This window comes from Triturus cristatus, chromosome 5_1 (genome assembly GCF_964204655.1).
Source record: "Triturus cristatus chromosome 5_1, aTriCri1.1, whole genome shotgun sequence".
Lineage (NCBI taxonomy): Eukaryota > Metazoa > Chordata > Amphibia > Caudata > Salamandridae > Triturus > Triturus cristatus.
The window spans coordinates 83,837,957-83,856,992 of NC_140587.1; the positions used below are offsets into that span (position 1 = coordinate 83,837,957).

The following is a 19,036-nucleotide window of genomic DNA, read 5'->3' on the forward strand; positions in this document are numbered from 1 at the left end:
AATACTCACTCTACTCAGCTATTGCACCTCTTTGTGAACCGCTGGGACACTGCTGATTCTCCAAACTGGGACATGGGTTTTAAGGGCTTGGGATGGATTCGGGCAACACTACATTTTATCCATCAGCATTCTAGCTCCATACCCTTCAGTGACTAACCGTCTCACTGCTACCACTTGACAGAGTGCAGGTATCTGAACCTCAATCTCTTAGTGAAATTTATTTATTTAGTTTGTGTTTTATAGAGCGAGAACTTGACCCGTTAAATTATCAGAACGCTTTACAGGATTAATAGGTTGCACACAAAAGACATAGGAGGGGGGTAGAAACATTTGGGATAAAGACAGGTACATAAATTTTACAAGAGCGAGAAGTCCAAGAGCCCAAGGGTGGGATGCCCAGAGGTGCCGGGTGGGTAGCATTCGGTAAATCCAAGGTGTAGCAGTCAATGGATATAAAGCAAAGTCGCTGAGGGGATGCAGAGCAGAAATTTAGGCAAGGAATGTGCCCCTTAGGAAGGTTTTTGCCTCCTTTTTAAAACAACAGAATTCTTCTAATAGCTGGCGGGAGTGACTTTCATATTCTTGGTGCGACCCCAGAGAAAGCACGATTGCACGTTTTTTTCTTTCGCAATTGTGGAGGCTGGAGCAAGAGGTCTCTGGCAGACTGGGAGTTTCTGGCTCCTCTGGATACCACGAGTTTCGTAACAAGAAAGGCAGGGGATTTGATGTAAAGAGCCTTGTGAGTTTAAGTTGGAACCTGGCCTCAAGAGAAAGCCAGTTCAGAGCTTGCAGGTGTGCAGGTGTGCTGAAATGTGGTTACATTTCTTTGAGCCTGTTAGGAGTCTGGCGGCGGCTTTGAGGCAGGCTTTTAAGGGGGCCAGAGAGATCTTGGGTAGGCCCGAGAGGGTAGAGCATCCATATTCAAGTCTGGAGTTGACTAGTGCTTGGATTGCCATATTTAGGTCGGGAGTGTCGTGGAAAAGTTTCAGTTTTCTGAGATAGCTCAGGTGAAATCTGGCTGTTTTGGCCATCGAGTTGATGTGGTCACACATATTTGAATGTATGTCGTTACAACGAATTCCGTTACAACGCATGCCTTTACCACGCATGCGTTACAACGGAATGATATTTCCACGCATAACCTTTACAACGAATATTCCTTTACCACGCATACTTGCATGGTAATGGAATACTCTTTGTAAAGGTTATACCCCGCCCCTGTACCCTTACGTGATTCCCCTTCCCCCAATACTTTTTATAATTACCCCTGCCCGTTACCCTCAATTTATATATTTTAAAGTTATATTCTCCTTGCCTCTTCACGTCGTCTCTTCTTTCTTCCTTGTTGACGTTGTACGTCTTAAAGTGTCATTCCCTTTCTCCTAAAACGACGTCGATTTCCTCCACTTCCCCACGTTATTTCAGGTTTTTTATTTTTGGGGGAGACCCCCCATGCCGCCTTTTTTTCAAATTTTTGCCTTTAACTCACGTCTTCGCCGACACTAAAAAAGGACTTAATGTGACGAGGAAGAAGACGTTCCAGTCCAGCATGCATACTATAGAAGTTCGTGGAAGGAATACGCGTAGTATAGACGTTTACGTGGTAAGTGTACCGTTGTAAACGTAACGCGTGGAAATGCCTTTGTGGTAATGGATGTTTCCCCACATATTCAGCTGCAGTCTAGGGTTATTCCAAGGGATTTGGCAGAGTCCACTATGGTCGGTGGGCAGTTTAAAGCTGTGATTGCCTTAGTCCTTTCCTGTATGTCCGGGTTAAATTTGGGTGGGGGGATTAGAAGTTTTTTTTGCGTTAAGCTTGAGCTGGTTAGAGGTGAGCCATTGGACAGTTAGCTTTAAGGCCTCATTCAGGGAAAGAATCTCCTCAAGAGAAGAGATTTTGATGTAGAGCTGGATGTCGTCGGCATACATGTGGTAGGAGATATTGGCGGTGCAAAGAACTTTTGCTAGCGGTTCGAGGTAAAGATTGAAGAGGGTAGGAGACACGGTTGATCCTTGGGGGACTCTAACCGTGATCGGAGCAGGAGCAGACAAGTTACCCTTGATTGGGAATCTCTGAGAGCGGTTCTGGAGGAAGGACCTAAACCATTCCAGAACGGGGCCATCCAGTCCCATCCTGAGATTGAGGATTTCGAGGAGTATTTCGTGGTTGCCCGTATCGAAAGCCGAGGATAGATCTAACAGGATAAGGAGACAAGTTTTGCCTTGGTCAAGGGCTTGGAAGGAATCATCCACGATGTGGGGAATGTTGGTTTCAGTGCTGTGCCCAGGCCTGAAACCGGATTGGAAGTCATCTGGCAGGTGGAAGTTGGTGATGTGTTGGCTCAACTGCTGTTGCACATATTTCTCCAGAACTTTGGCTAGGTGTGGGATATTGGACATAGGTCCAAATTTCTCAGGGGAAATCATCAGATATATTTCCCCAATGGTCGTATGGACCTTTATTCGTTGACTTGAAGTGGTGTAAGGGAGCGAACATCAGAAATACATTTTAAATCCTGTGAAGAAAATATGATCTCACAATGTAACCATGAATCAATAAATTCAACAATAAAGGGTTATTGTAGAACATTAATCCAGCCAGTGTATATGGAAAGCAAAAATAAATGAAAAAGACATGCCAGTATGGTCTGAAGTATAAATGTGCTAGTAAATTAAAGTGTAATAAGATGAGATGTGAAATAAAAACAGCCACAATTCAGAGGAAATAAATTAATGCAATCAGGTGTTTCATAAAGAAAGGTTCCCTTTCTAATATAAAAATAGGCTAAAGCAAAAACCTGAAGGTTATTTCTAAAGGGGAACATTGAAGATGTCAGCAGAAGGTCGAACTTCAAAAGAAGTTGGTGGAAATAGAAAGAGTGTTCAGCATGAAGCTTACACTCAGTGAAGCCCAGCAGAGAAAGTGATCTGTTTCCAATCGAAGTCAGTATAGAGTCTGTCAAACTAACTATGAAACACCAATTAATAATCAGTCAACAGCTTCTGGAACATCCATATCACATTACCACCACTGAGAACCAATCAGGTAATTTTGCTCAAGGGGACTCGATATACTCCCTAGGTTTCCCATCTCCAAATATTCAGGTATGTAGTGTATGTCCTTGCAAGTTTCTTCCTAATGGTACACCATAAACTAAAGGCCTTCTCTCATCATTAGTGCTTCACAATTGTTGCCAACTTTCTCCTCCCAGTCCCCACTTTCAGTTATCTAATACATACAATAAGCCTTTCACTAGCTATTGAGAAACATGATATTTCACTTGCAAAGAAGAGAAATCAGCATACTGGCAATGTGAAGGCAAACAATTTAAGCTAAGGCTTAATGTCAACCTAACTTAACTCAATATCAAAATGGATGCATGTTACAGCATTATAAGTCATCGGAAGCAAGCAATCATTAATTAACGTAAATATGAAATGGACACAATCACATATTTCTATTGATAATCTTAATACACTTTTATGTAAACTCTTAGTGATTACAATGGTTCCATATTTATTAATTCACTTAAATGTGTCACACAAGTTTATGAGGTTAAATCACTCATTGAGTATAATGCTGTATATGAGTGCATAAATGTATAAACATGACATAAATAGGAGACAAAATTAGGCTGCTCTGCCACATTATGTAGAAAAAACGTTGTGGAAGCCTAAGCGCAAACTATCTCAAATTTCCACAAAAAAAAAAGAGTCAGCACTTGGGGGGTGCTCAGCAGTTAAAGGTTTAACTTTTGACTTTGAACTGTTCTAGCTCAAACAAATATGTGTGGTTGGGCCTTTGTGCTTTTTGGCGCTAGAAAGATATGAAACCTTGAAAAAATATATATTTGTTTCCTACATTAGGTTTTGGTCATTTTGGGTTCTAATTGCTCCTTAACATGTTCTCTATTTTTATAAATTGGAATGGGATTTGCATTGTGTTATGTTTTCTACTTTTTAACTTTCCTACTGATAAATGCTTAAAACATCTCTCCTAAGTTAAGCCCGTCTGCTCTGTGCTTCAGCTACTAAGCGTTGAGCACAGATGTAAAAGTATTGAGTCCTAACTGGACCTAGTAAGGAAGAGTGCCATTATCACTTGAAGAGACTACCATCTACATCACCTAAGAATTCACTTTCTACAACAGTCATTAAGCAGTAGAATCATTTAGAGTGTGAAAAGTCTTAACTTACTAAGTAATCCATTCAACATGTTTTAGCGAGACTGTGACTTGAAGATGTATTTGTCATGTTTCCTCAGGTAATGTTCACTGCCTGTGAACTGGGCATCTTTGACCTGCTACAGGAGTCTGGCAGCCCCCTGTCCTCTGACATCATTGCTGAGCGTCTGCATGCCAGCGCCGATGGAATGGAAAGGTTACTCTGTGCGTGTGTGGGATTAAAGCTCCTAGAAACTGAGATGAGCAATATGGAAGGTAATCTTGTAAAGAGGCTTGCACAATGCAAACAAGTCACTGTCAGTCAATTGAATTAAAAATATCGAAGGTTCACAACCAGAAAATACATTATGTTACAGGATGTTAGAATTTATTCAATTCTTTCCTCTATCTTTGGAAATATATAATTTACAAGACGATGGTGGCCTTCAATGTCGGTGCTAATGATCTAAGAATAAAGGTGGAAAAAAGTGATAGCAGTGGATGTGTTGAGACCAGTATACATGATGTTACTCTGATACATATGCCTCTCATTGGCAATTGTGTCTATAGTAATTATATATCTCTTCTGCTCCCCCATCCAATCGTTGCCTTCTTTTCAGTGACAACCTTAATGTAACAAAGTAGGAGGAGGAGGATGGGGGAGGATGTAGCCTTACGATCTCCACTCAGGGGAACCGGGTTTGAGTCTGGCAGGGACTCTCAACATCCTGTGATTGTGTACAAGTCACTTAATCGCCCCATGCTTCCTAAAATGAATGTGTCCATGTGCAATGCAACTGGTGCTCATGTAAATTGCTCTGATACCCGATACCTTCGGGTCAAGTTCGCGCAATATAAAATCTACAGGGAAAAAAAACAAAAAAACAAAGTAGAGCTGCATATCTGTTCAGTTATTGGTCTCTTTTGGGATGAACAATAAAGAGCAGCACTGCCATTCAATGACTTTCGCTCTCGCTTTAAGATTAATATATGTCACATTTTTGATTGGCAGATTGCCCCATGTACTCAACACAACATGTCTTGGTTTTTCATTTTACACATTGTTATTATCAATTGTTTTGGTCCTTTTATGTCCAATGAAGCACAAAGACTTCAAAAACAACCTTACCTTATGGGTTTTTATCAATACATGAGAGGTTTTCATTAACTAGGGTCACCTCCTGTTAGCTAGGCCGAAGGGATGCAGTAGAGGTCAAGTGCTAGCTCCCTGTGGCTGCGACGGGCAGTCTCCACAGGATCTGCTGCATTTTATGTTTTTATGTAAGTTTTATGAAACCCCTCGAAGGCGTTTCTTGGTTCCCATTTTAAAAAGAATGAATTTTATTCAGGCCCGTCCTGCCCTTATGTATCTTCAACTGTTGAAAGAGGATTGTATTATTTTTATGGTGTTTTTGTTTTCAAATCTACTGTGAAATCCAGGCCCTGTATGGATGTTTAGACAATGGATGATCTATGTAGAATTTATTAGTTTTGAAGGCTTAGCTTGAGCCATAAAGTAAATATGATAGGAAGATATATTCTCCTGGCACATTGCACTTTATGGTCACTGAATAATTTGGGAGGTTGGGTATTGGGTTCTATTTATACATTGTGTATGGGGCTTTACTTTTTAAATCATGTTTTAACGTATTGCTGTTTTTAGGTACCTGTAATTTTTTTAACTTTTATGGTTCTCCGAAGTGAAACCGAATAAAGTTTATTTGATTGATTGATTGACTTCAACTTCCAAAATGCACTGGTTTGTTAAAGGATAAACCAGGACAATATACGTAGAGCCACTTTATCAAAGAGTTGCGTCGCTGTTGCACCATGCAGTGGGGTGCAAGCGCAACCCAACCTTTAAGTGCATTTTGAAGCCACGCAAGGCCACCTTGTGTGGCCCTGAGTGGTTTGATACATCTGGAGTAACACAATGCACGGCAAATTGCTGCATTGCATTACTAGGCCCAGGGAGGTGTTCCATGGGTGGTGTATGGGTGCTGCCACGCAACACCCATGGATTTTGGTGCATTCCCAGATTTACCATTACTGGAAGACCAGCGAATGCACCAAAATGCTACGCCTTCCCAGGGGAGGTGCAGTGAGGAGAAGCATTGTTATTTCTCCTAGTTTTTCCCTCTTTCTATGAGTGATGCATTCTGCAGCACACATAGAAGGGGGAACATTCCTTGTGTCCCTTCCTCCACAATAACAATCCTGCTTACAATGCAGGCACCCTTGCACAATGGTGCAAGGCTGCCTGCTTCTGTGCTAGGCAGCACATAGTGCACCAGTGAAGGTAAAAGACAGGAATGTGCAATATCATTTTAAATAATTTTAAACATGTGGTTACCAGCTCACTCCACATAAGCAAGGACAGAATGCTCAGTTCTGGGCTTGTCTCGTACAAATCACTGTTTCATTTGAGTTATGGGTCAATTGAGCCAACTGAAGTGAAGCAGGACTGAAATATTTCTCTAAACTAAAGCCCAGGAGTGGAGCACAGCAAACTTGGTGACATGGATTCATCTTCTAACCTTATATAAACAATGAAAGTTGTATTTTAAATGTTTGTGCTAGAAACCATTCTCCTCTTCCCCTCCGATGTTCAGGGTGGGATAGAAGGTAGCACAGTCGGTTTTAGGGAGTTTACGTAAAGTAATGCTTCTCGGGGCAGGTAGCATTGGGGCTACCTCCAATTTGGACTACCCACAATATAAGCCAAATGAAAAATGAGATCTTACACTTGGCTGTCATGCAACCCTCCTGCAGCAGTAATCAGACATTCAAGGGGAAAAGCTGTGCCTAGCAACTTCCTCTCCTGAGCAATAGAAACTGCAATGCCATCCATCCTTCGCACTTGCCAATACTCCCATAAAGTGCCGCGTGATCATCACTGTTCAATCGAATGCAGCGCTGTGGGATCACTCAGAGCCACGCAACCACTTACAAAAGGTGCGTCATGCTCGCACATGGAAACATTTTGAACCTTCGCTCTAAAACAGGCTCCTGGTGAAGCAAAGAACAGGGGCAGTTGATAAGCCTATGCTGAATACAACATCAACTTCCCTAAAGCACAAAGTTCTGCCCCCATGTAAAACAGATGTGAGTACATCTAAGAGGAAACTAGTCAAAAGAGACAAAGGCAGCAGAGGGAAACAGGTAGATAGAGAAGGTAGGAAGAGAAATAGATAGAGATATAAACAGAGAGAGGATGAGAGCAGCTCATGGAAAAAAGAGATTGAAAGAAGGGGTGGTGGGAGACAGAAAGGAAGAGAGACGAAGGGTGCAGGGACAGAACACACATGGAGGGCAGAGTTAGTAGATGAGGCGAGAGATAGGTGAGAGATAGAGTTAAATAAATAGAGAATGCAAAACTAGCTCTTGTTTACATGTCCTAAACTTTGCAAGGCCAGCATGCATGTGCGTTATGCAGCCAGCTCTTGGTATGTTCTCTCATTGTGCAGAACCTCCCAATATGTGCATGCAGTATGCACAAATAGCCCCCGAGCCACACAAGCATTATGCAGGAAGCACTCAGCATGTACCTTGCCCACCAGCCTGTCCACTACTATTGCTCCTCAAGTTCTGGAGTCATGCGAGATTTTACAAACAACCACTGAATATGAAAGGGATTCCAATTTAGATGCATTTTTCCCCTTTTATATATCAAGTGGATATCATGAAAATCCTGTATGGCTCTGATCCTCCTAGAACAAGGCTGGACACCCATTCACAATTAGCTTAGGTACTGAACTGTGTTCTTTGCAGCATCAACCCCATGCATGGGATTTGGATACCATAATTAACATGCATGACACTGATCAGAACCATTTGTGTATGTACTCTGTCCACAAGTAGCCTATTTTAATCCTGCACACATATCTGCATGTGCATACTGTTGAACTGTTTGCAGATTAAGGGGTATCCTATCTGTGTCTATTAGGTCTGGTGTAAACTCACCTCCAAGTTTTCTTTCTATACAGCAGCCCTCACCCCTGAGGTTCTGCACGTGCCTACAGTCATCTGCTTTGGATGAGCAGTGGGCACATGATGCATGTGGGCTTTAATGATAGGAGCCACAAGTGCACGGAACACACGTGTGACCATATGAGCTTATCTTCTTCGTGACTGGATGTCTTATCCAATTATAAAGTAAGAGCAGAGTTCCCATCTTGAATGCAGCAGCCAGTGGTGTAGATAGACCTTTGGCCAACCATGGCGGTTCCACGTATTTTCCTCTCCACGATGGCCACAGGTAAGGGGGGTGCTGGCAATCCCTGCATTTGCTGCCCTGCGATGGCTGGAGGTAAGTGTGGGGGGGGAGGGTGGAGGAAGGCCACTGTCCCCAAAAGTTGAGCCACCCGGAACGGACATTCCCTACCTTGCTACACCACTGGCAGCAGCACAAGCCTGTGTCTATGCCTGTCTTGCTTCACTGGCGGGTAGGCACCCAAGTCAACCGCTTTCAACGTCTTTACCTCCCCCTTAAGTGGAAAAGTGGAGGCCTGGCCTGGGCAGGTGCTTAAAAATAGAATTCAGTTTAAATGCATCACAAATCGGCTCAGGCACTTATCATTCCGCTTGCGAAATAGGTGGAATTTGGGTGACTCCACAGCACACTTGTAAGGGGAGTTCCTGCCAAATTTTGCCAATCGGTGCATGGCAGATTTATCCTGCTATTTGCACTTCGCAGGATCAACATAAGGCTCCACAATGCATGCATGGTGATTTCCATTCACCACAGAATCTTCCAGCGCCATTTGATAAGCTGGGGGGTGTGAGTGGTTGCAGTCAGAGAGGGCTGCCTTTACAAATTTGCTGGTACTTGAGAAGATTTTCCACTTGAGTTGCAGCAAAATCATCTTGAATGACCGCACACTTCTGTGCAACGCATGGTGCCGTTTGCGCTGACTGTCAGCGGTGTTCATGCTACCGGCACTAAATTGTTGCACGAGCAGTATATTTTCCACCCACTGGCGTAATTTGGTGGTCCCGGCGAGATTCGGGATGTCTGTTTGGAATATGCACCGACCAAAGAGTTAGGCACTACAAGATGTACCAAGGGGTTCTAGAGTAGACCACACTTCTCTTGTCATTAGAAAGAGAGTGCTCCCAAATTAATACAGGTCATCATTATCCTGGCCGCTTTGATTACATGGTGGCCAGTATGTTTATATATATATTTTTTTATATTTTCCTCACTATCCCAAGCATATGCAGAATGGCTACATAACTTTTAAGGTCCTGACAAATGCCCCGGAACCCCCTTTAAGGGACAATTTATGGGCAGAAACATGTTGACCTTTGATAGGGATATATTTGTTTAATCCCTAGTCCTCTTTTTAAACTCTATCCCAAAGGCCCACTGAATAGTCTACACAGACCCCTGGTGATAGCTTTATTTGTCACCCTTGCACTTCTTTTGTACTCTGCTCCTCACTGACCCCTTTCCTTCGCTCATCTTTGAAAACACCCTCAGCTCCTACCCATTGGGGAGTCATAGCTCACACCATGGACATTGGAGTCAGGATGTGAGGAGGGAACCTAATGATGAAGCTTATCACCCTTGGGTAAGTGAGGGTTCTTGACCTAAAAGGATTTTTTCCCCAGCAGCGCCATCATATACATATACCAGTAAGTATACAGGATACAACCTAGATACATGTGATCTGTCTGTCCTGTCCCATCAGATTACTAGACATCAAACATTGTGATTTTTTATTTTATTTCCCTGTCATCACCACAACCACTTAATTCCCTGCTTCGCAGTCCTCAAACTGACACATTCATCTGAAGCTGCCCAACCACTAATCTCAACCACCTCAAAGAATTACTGTGTCCCATTAATGTCTCACGAGCACCGCGTGCACTCTGCCATTATTATACTTGTTCAAACCACAATAGGGCAACTCAATTTTCCCTCAGGGGGCTGAGCATACATGCAATTGTAAACACAAAGGGGCCGATTCACAAAACTCTTCTGAGATACAATCCTAAACTTACTACTTGTGATATTCACAGAAGGCATTTAGAAGTAGTAAAGTTAGGACTCCTAACTTTACTACTACTAAACTGAGATAAAGTCCTAAACTTACTACTTTTGGTATTCACAAAAGGCATTTAGTAGTAGTAAAGTTAGGACTCCTAACTTTACTACTACTAAACTGAGATAAAATCCTAAACTTAATTATTTTGGTATTCACAGAAGGCATTTAGAAGTAGTAAAGTTAGGACTCCTAACTTTACTACTACTAAACTGAGATAAAATCCTAAACTTACTACTTTTGGTATTCACAAAAGGCATTTAGTAGGAGTAGAGTTAGGAGTCCTAACTTTACCACTACTAAACTGAGATAAAATCCTAAACTTACTACTTTTGGTATTCACAAAAGGCATTTAGTAGTAGTAAAGTTAGGAGTCCTAACTTTACCACTACTAAACTGAGATAAAATCCTAAACTTACTACTTTTGGTATTCACAAAAGGCATTTAGTAGTAGTAAAGTTAGGAGTCCTAACTTTACCACTACTAAACTGAGATAAAATCCTAAACTTACTACTTTTGAAATTCACAGAAGGCATTTAGTAGTAGTAAAGTCAGGACTCCTAACTTTACTACTACTAAATGCCTTCTGTGAATACCAAAAGTGGTAAGTTTTCAGATTAGTTCTGTGAATCAGCCTCAAAGTAACCCTTCCTCAATTACGAAAACAGGCAGCTAGGGATGATTAAATCCGCACAACCCAGGTAGGTTCTTGAGTGTGTATGTAAAAGAGTAATTCTTTTTTCAGTTTGAAATGCTTTATTGAGATAATTTTGAAAAAATAAAGAGATACTGACCAATACATATGATATTAACGATGATGAGTTGAGGGTACAGTAGGCCAATACTATCTAGTAAATAAACAAAAAGCATTTTATAAGATTTTATAGATGAGACGGGAGGGACAGAAGAAAGAAAGAAAAGAAAAAGAAAAGGGGAAGAAGGAGAACAGGAGAAAAGAAGAAAGGGAAACAATATGAAGAAGGTAGGAAGCAATCATGGCAAATAGAACAAGCAGATAAGAAAGTCAGAAAGCGATTATCAGTTGAGTATAGGAAAAGATAAACAATATGAGAGATATGATAGGGAGGACAGAGCAGAAACAATCATTCATGGAGGTTTGAAATTCTCAGAAGAAAAATGTGAAGTGCGCCTCGAAGCCATGTGATCAAGGTATGTTGTGAGGGGCAACCAAAACAAGTCCCTATTAAGAGAGGGAGTGGAGGAGGCAGCAAAACGTACATCAAGCCTGTGGTGGTGACAAAGAGAGTTCCACCAGCATTTTATGGATAGATTGGTGAGAGATTTCCAGTTAAAGGCTATGTGCTGGAATGCCAGGGCAAGCATAAGGTCTAATAGACCAGAACAGTCTGAGGGGATATCTAAGGAATCAGAAAGGCTGCCTAAAAAAAGAAGAGGAATAGAGTAGGGGATAGAGATGGAAAATAGTCGAGAAACATAAGACCAAACCTCACCCCACAGAGCAACAACAGGAGGGCAGAGAAAGAAAAGGTGAAGAAGGTCAGCATCAGAGGAACCACAGGTCCAACAATTAGAACCATGAGTAGGAGAGAAACGAGAAATAGAAACCGGGGAAAGATATAATCTGTGGTAAAGAAAAAACAAAGACTGAGTCAGGGAAGCAGAGCGAGAAGTTTTCAAAGATCTGGACCAAATTTTATCCCAAAGAACAGTCGACCAGTCACAACCTAGATCTAACTCCCAAGCACATTCCAGCTTAGATTTAGAGCGGCTCAGAGGAGGTGACGAGAAAGATTTATAAATAGGAGAGGCTTTGGGAAGATTGAGCAAGATTTGAAGGAGAGGAGGCTGGGAGATAGGAGATGATGATGAAGGGAGGGAATAGTAAACGTCGAGAATGAGAGTCATGAGAACAGTGAATTTGTGCAAGAAAGATTGAGGACAGTGAAATAAAAGACGAAAACTAGGGAAGGAGCATGGAAGAAACCCATCAAAGAGCTGTTTAACCCATACGAGACCCTTTGATCTCCAAGAAGACCAATAAATAGGCCTATTATTTAGGAGGATAAGCGAATTATACCAAATAGGGGATTCTAAAAAGGATTCACGAGTAATAGGAATAGAAAGGACCAGAGAATTTAGAAGGGAGGAGGTATATCTGAATAAAGGAAGAGAAGTAGATGGATTTTTAACAGAGAAATGTATGCTTCAAGAAGAGAAAACGGAGAGAGTAGTGAGCGCTCAATAGAAAGCCAAAGAGGGTCAAAAGGAGAGGATTGTGAGATAAGCCATCTAGAGGCCTGACGTAAAGAGAAAGCCTTATGATAGAGACGGAAATCTAGGAAATTGACTCCACCGTTCGGCTTAGGTTTACGAAGAATGGCTAAGGCAATCCTGGACCTTTTATTCTTCCACAGAAATTTAGAAAGACAGGAATCAATGCGCTTAAAATGGACATCCGGAATATGTACAGGGAGCATGGATAAAGTATATATGAGAATAGGAGATATCATCATCTTAATCGAGTCAAGCCGACCCCACCATGAAAGATAAAGAGGGTTCCAAGAGGATAATAATTTATCAATACGGGAAAGAACTATAGACATATTCAATTGAATGGATGTGGCGATGGAATTAGAGAACCATATTCCAAGATATGTAATTTTAGAGGAATTCCATGCAAAGCCAGTGGAAGAAAACTGATGGGGGAAACAAAATGTTGTAAGAGGAAGAATCTCAGTTTTATCAGAGTTGATCTTATATCCAGAGACTTGTGAGAAGGAGTTAAACTCAGATAGTAGAGCTGGGATAGATTGTTCAGGGGCAGAGATAAATAAAAGAATGTCATCAGCATATGCAGAGAGTTTCAGATGCGTCTTGCCATACAGAAAACCAGAAATAGATACATTATTCCGAATAGACGTCAAAAATGGCTCAAGGGCAAGAACAAAAAGAAGCGGGGATAAAGGGCAACCTTGACGGACACCACGTTGGAGAGGGAAATACGAAGATAGATGACCGTTGACAAGAACAGATGCCTTAGGGGCCGAATAAAGTAAGGAGATAAGGGAAATAAATTTAGGACCAAAGCCATGCCAGCGCAAAGCAGCAAACAAAAAGGACCAATCCACTCTGTCGAAAGCTTTCTCAGCATCAACAGAAATAGCAGCAAGAGGAATGGAAAGAGATGCGACTTTATTTAAAACGTTGAGGAAGAGGCGAGAATTGTCCGAAGTGAGTCTACATTTAACAAAACCACACTGTTCCTTCCCAATAAGATGGGGCATAAGAGGGTCCAAACGCAGGGCAAGGAGTTTGGCAAATAATTTATAGTCCACGTTGACTAAAGATATCGGACCGTAGTTTTTACATAGTTGAGGATCACGACCTTCCTTGGGGATAAGGCAGATCGTGGCCTCATGAAAAGTTCCAGCCGCAGAGCCGGAGAGAAAGAAGGATTGAAAAAGTGATAGAAGTTTAGGGAGCAAAATGTCAGAGAAATGCATGTAAAATTCAACAGAGAAGCCATCGGGGCCCGGTGCTTTGCCTTTAGTGAGAGTCCTTAAGGCACTATCAAGTTCAGTGATAGAAAGGTCATGCTCCAGATCAGGGAAATTAAGATGGGAGGTGGAGGGGGCAGGGAGCTTTTCGAAATAGGATTGAAGAAGTGAAGCAGAAGGAGGAGACTCGGGCATATAAAGGGACTGATAAAAAAGTTGGAATTGAGTAAGAATATCCTGTTCCTTATGAAGAAGTAGGTTATCTGAAGAGTATATGGAGTCTATAGAGGTACGCTCCTTACGGGTTTTAAGATAGGTAGCTAGAAGCTTACCTGATTTATTGCGACCCCCATAGTAACGAGCACTACTCCAAAGCAAAACTGAAGAGGCATTGTCAGTAGTGGTTTTATTAAAATCCAGTTTAGCACGTATAAGGTCTGGCAAAACAGAATTGTTAGAGGAAGTATAGAATTTATGCTCTAAAGATTTAATATGAGCCAACAAGCCTTTCTGTTTATTAAGAAAGTGTTTCTTTTTTTTAGAAACAAAATCAATAACAAAGCCCCGTGCAGTCGCTTTAAAAGAATCCCAAATAACATGAGGAGCCAAAGAGGGGTCAGAGTTAAGTAAGAAGAATTCCTTAGCAAAGGAAAGAAAAGAGGAAGAGAAAAGAGGATCTGTGAGGAGAGAATTATTAAATCGCCAGCGGGAAGGCTTAGGAGGTGCAGGAAGAAGATCGAGGATCGTGACAATAGGGGCATGGTCAGAAATAACTATGGGTTCGATAGAAGAGGATAAGAGGTTCTGAGAAAGGGGTTGAGAAAGAAAGATATAATCAAGGCGGGAGAGGGAGGCATGAGGAGGCGAGAAAAAGGAGTAATCAAGGGTATCAGGGTGTGAGAGTCTCCATGAATCAATGAGATGTGACTGTGAAATGGTGTCGAGAAATTGTTTGTGTGATTTGTGAGGATTAAAACGGACAGAAGATTTGCGGTCAAGAAACGGATCAACAATCTGGTTACAATCGCCTCCTAAAATAAACATGGTATCTCTATGCTGAAAACATTTCGAGGTAATTACTGGCCAAAAATTACAATCAGGGTGAGTAGGGCCATAAACATTAAGAACAGTTAGAGATACAGAATTGATTAACAACTTAGCTAATACCCATCGACCATCAGTGTCAGTATCTTGGGAAACAACTTTACATTTTAACTTTTTATGGCATAAAATAGCAACACCATTCTTTTTATTAGAAGAGGGAGAGAATAAAACCGTGCCCACCCAGCTTCTTTTCAATGTAAGCGATTCCGCTTCAGTAAGATGAGTTTCTTGTAAAAGTACTAAATCTGGGTTATAAGAAGCTAGGTGGGAAAGGACTCTCTGTCTCTTAATCGGGTTAATAAAACCTTTTACATTCCATGAAATAACTTTGAAGGCAAAAACAGTAAATTATGAACATAGAAAGAAAGCCATAGTAACAGGAAATAAGAAAAAGATGCCAATAAATACATGTGAAGAAAGGAAGGAAAAAAAAAGAAGAATGAAAGGTGCAGTTAAAAGGGAATAAGAAAAAAGATGTAATAATAGAACAAGCAGAGGAAAGATAGAAATAAATAACAGGGGAAGCGAAAAAGAAGGGGAAGAAGGGGAAAGACAGGAAAAAGGAAGTGTAAGAAGAGACAGTACATATCCAAAAAGGATGACTGAAAGAGACATACCTGAGAGGGAAAAAGGGGAGATATTGGGGTTATGGAAGGAATCGACAAGAATGACCACCCAAAGCCAGGAGAGCCAACTGCACCAGGACGGGGAAGGAACAAAACGAACCACATGGGATGGAGAGTAATACACCAGCCAATCTAGGTAAGGAAGAAGATAATGCAGACAATTAGACTAAAAACAACAATATAAAAGCAGAAAATATACATATGAAAAGAAACACAATCCAGCAGCTAATAAAGAACAACGACAAAAGTGACATAGGAAAGCCCACACAAGAACATTAACCGAAAAAACCTGCAAGAGAAGAAAGAAGTTAAAATGGTCAACTATTAGCAGAGTTGGAGGTATCCATGCCAGCATTAGTTTGAATATGAATGAAATTTTTGAGTTCGGCAGGATCATGAAAAGTCCAGGTCTGATTCTGATGGGTCACCTTGAAGAGGCAGGGATGGAATAAACCATACCTAGCACCCAGAGAACGTAGAGAAGGTCGAAGACTCAAAAATTCCTTTCTTCTCGCGGCAGTGGCATTAGAGACATCCTGCGAGAGGAACACCCTCTGGCCCATCCAGGAGACTTGGCGTTTGGATCGAGCTGCAGAAAGGACCAGAAGGAGATCAGTGAACTTCAGAAATAGGATGATGACTCCTCGTGGTTTAGATGAGGATGAGGAACGAGGGCCAAGTCTATGTGCTCTCTGGATAATAAGAGAAGTAGTAGTAGGGATGTCCAAAAGTTTCAAAAGAAAAGAAGAGAAAAACGCAACAGGGTCGTCTCCCTCCAAAGATTCCGGCAGACCATAAATACGTAGGTTATTCCTCCTGTTTCTATTTTCCAAGTCCTCAGTATGTTGTTGAAGTGTGAGAACAGACTTTTCCAGCGAGGAAATGCGCTGAGAATTAGTGTGGATATCTGTAATCTGCTGCTCCATGGAGGATACCCGGCTGTCCATAGTCGCCCATCTTGCCTCAAAAAGTTGCATTTTTGTATTGGTCTCTTCCACAAACGGGCGTAAAGCGCGGATTTCCTCCAGCAGTAGCTCCCAAGAGATAGGAGACGGTGTTTTATCAGGAGGAGGAGAGTCCTGTTTCAAGCGCTTAGAAGAAGTAGTAGAGGGAGACGATTTGTTTAGGGCTGATGATGGTGGAGAAGGGCATTTGGAAGCCGCTGCCGCCATTGTATCTGTAGGTGAAGATTGATCCACTGTTGAAGAGGAAGAAGGCGTAGAAGAAGACTTCGAGGGCACAAAGACGAACTTTGGATTACGTAGCTTGCCCATAGAGACCCAAGCGTGCAGAAAACAGAGTGAAAAGGACCCTGGCGAACGTCGTGTTCCACAAATAACAAGATTCCAAAAGGGGCAACAATGTTCAACTATGTGTGATAATGTTCAATAACGGTCCATAAAGATGTGTGGAAACCAGCGGAAATATTAAAAGAATTACTGAGGGGCAGCAGCACACCAGGTACCAAAGGTAGTCCCAACCAACGATGAACTGACCATCAGAGAATAGCAAAAATGACCTGTGGACATCCAGGAGCCATGAACGATATTTTTTTAACTGAAGTGGGAAAGATATATCCCTTTGACATGTCGTCTAAAGCTGCTTATTCATGATTGAGGCAGAGAAGCAGAAGTCACCCATGAGGCAGGAATAATGGCTGGTGAGGGAGAAAAACTGCAGCTTAACATGAGGGAGAATAAGAAGCAGCTGTCAAAAAAATATAGATAAAAGAGGAGGTGAAATTGTTCCGAGGCAGCGGGCAGGTATAGGAGTAGCCATCAGGCGCTATTGACTCATCTCCGTGTGAGGAGAATTTCACACAGATCGGCCGCGCGCGAACGTCCCACCAGCCTCAAAATGGCGGACACGCTGAGGCACCTACGATTCCAAGTGAGAACGGAGCATTACTGCATGAAGGTCGGGTCTGGCGGTCACATCAGAGGCGCACCGCGGTCCGTAGGCGGCAGCCGAAGAAAATCCACAGGAACGGCCGAAGAACATCAGAAACGGAAGAGAAGTCCGTCTCGGTGCAGCGAAGCTCCGGGATCAGGCAGCCATCTTGTTCGGCGTCCAAGCCACGCCCCCGTAAAAGAGTAATTCTAAAGAGGACTTTTTCACACCTCTAAAGTCTGCTGCTTAACGACCCTAAAATAATACAAGCTATACAGATACAGAGAGGCAACAACGGCATTCAGTTAGACAGACAAATAAGTATTCTTGAATCTTCTGATGTTTGAAATTCTTCTTTAATAACTTTAGTCAGACAATATGCAGCCAACTGGTTTCTTCCTAAACAGAGGTTCGTCAGGGCTGCAAGTACAATATATGTTTATGAAAAATACTGTACAACAATTTAAAAGGCAAGTGTCAATATGAATTATATAGTCTAAAAAGTAGACCTAGTGACAAAACACCTCTCTAAGCACCAAGAGAGACGACTCAAGATGAAAAAAATAAAAACTGAAGACAGAGAACCCGAGAAGAGCTAAAAAGTATAATTGAGTCATAGGAAGAGGAGAATATATGAACCCACACCGTGTGACCATACAGTGAAGGGACATGGACACCAAGTGAATAGTTGCGCTTGAATGTAAACAGAAAAGGCCTCTCCATCAGTGACCGAACGTGTAACAACCCTGGTGAAAGTACAAAGACATAAAGCATATGAAAGTCAAGCTCCCTTACTACTACTAACACCACCAAATAAGTATTTTGGGGTGAGAAGAGTCACTTCAAACTGGATGTCCCACTCAAGGTATGTGGCCTGCAGAGAGGGACAGTAGCACATTACAAAGAGAGCTTGAATCTAAACAGAAAAAGCATCTCCATTAGTGACTGAACATGTAACAACCCTGGTGAAAGTACAAAGATGTAAGGCAATAGAAAGTCATGTTCCCTTAACACTACTAACGCCACCAAATAAATGTGTTGGGGTGAGGAGAGTCCCTTTGAACTGGAAGTACCACTCGAGGTATGTGGCCTGCTGAGAGGGACAGTAGCACATTACAAAGAGAGTCAGAAGAAGCTTCTGTTTGATCGCCAATATCAGATCGTCACCCCTCCATAAGGAATGTGACAATACCTTAGAGTCACTCTATCGAAAACCTTCAGTGGGTTGGTAGCGGCTCAACCAAAAGCAGCAAGAGCATCTTCAAAAGCATAATCCATTGGCAACATCCCATAAAAACCTGTGTGGACACACTTACATACGGGAGGCGTGAACTATTACGGGTATACACTGGGAAAAACTACTTCACTTATCTTTACCTAATATATCCGGCGATATCTACGGCCACAGAGTAGGAAAATGTCAGTATTTGCTACGAGACACAATTGATATAAGAGCCCCATTATAAATCTACAGAGGTAACCTGTTCTAAAAATATACACAAGCAGAATGCCCTCACATTCTGGCATCAACTAGAGCCTTAGAGTGCGGAAATTACAGTGTTTGTTGCAGTTGCTATACAATTGATATACAGGCCATATTTTAAATCTGCAGCAGTAACTTATTCTTATTAATGCACACAGGTGGAATGCCATCCCATTCTGGCATGAAATTGTGTAAATGACAAATGCGGAGACTATGGTGAGCCAAACAGTAAACAAAATGGAGA

At 41.9% G+C, this 19,036-nt stretch overlaps 1 protein-coding gene across 6 annotated transcripts in view; it reads left to right on the top strand.

The window, feature by feature from the left end:
- LOC146830264 (acetylserotonin O-methyltransferase-like) overlaps window positions 1–19,036 on the top strand; it is an 856,304-nt gene that overhangs the window by 219,228 nt on the left and 618,040 nt on the right. For all 6 annotated transcript variants that reach the window (XM_085604463.1, XM_085604461.1, XM_085604465.1 and 3 more), the window contains one exon: window positions 4,265–4,439. In XM_085604463.1, coding sequence (XP_085460589.1) covers window positions 4,265–4,439 — 175 coding nt within the window. The remainder of the gene's footprint in view (window positions 1–4,264; window positions 4,440–19,036) is intronic.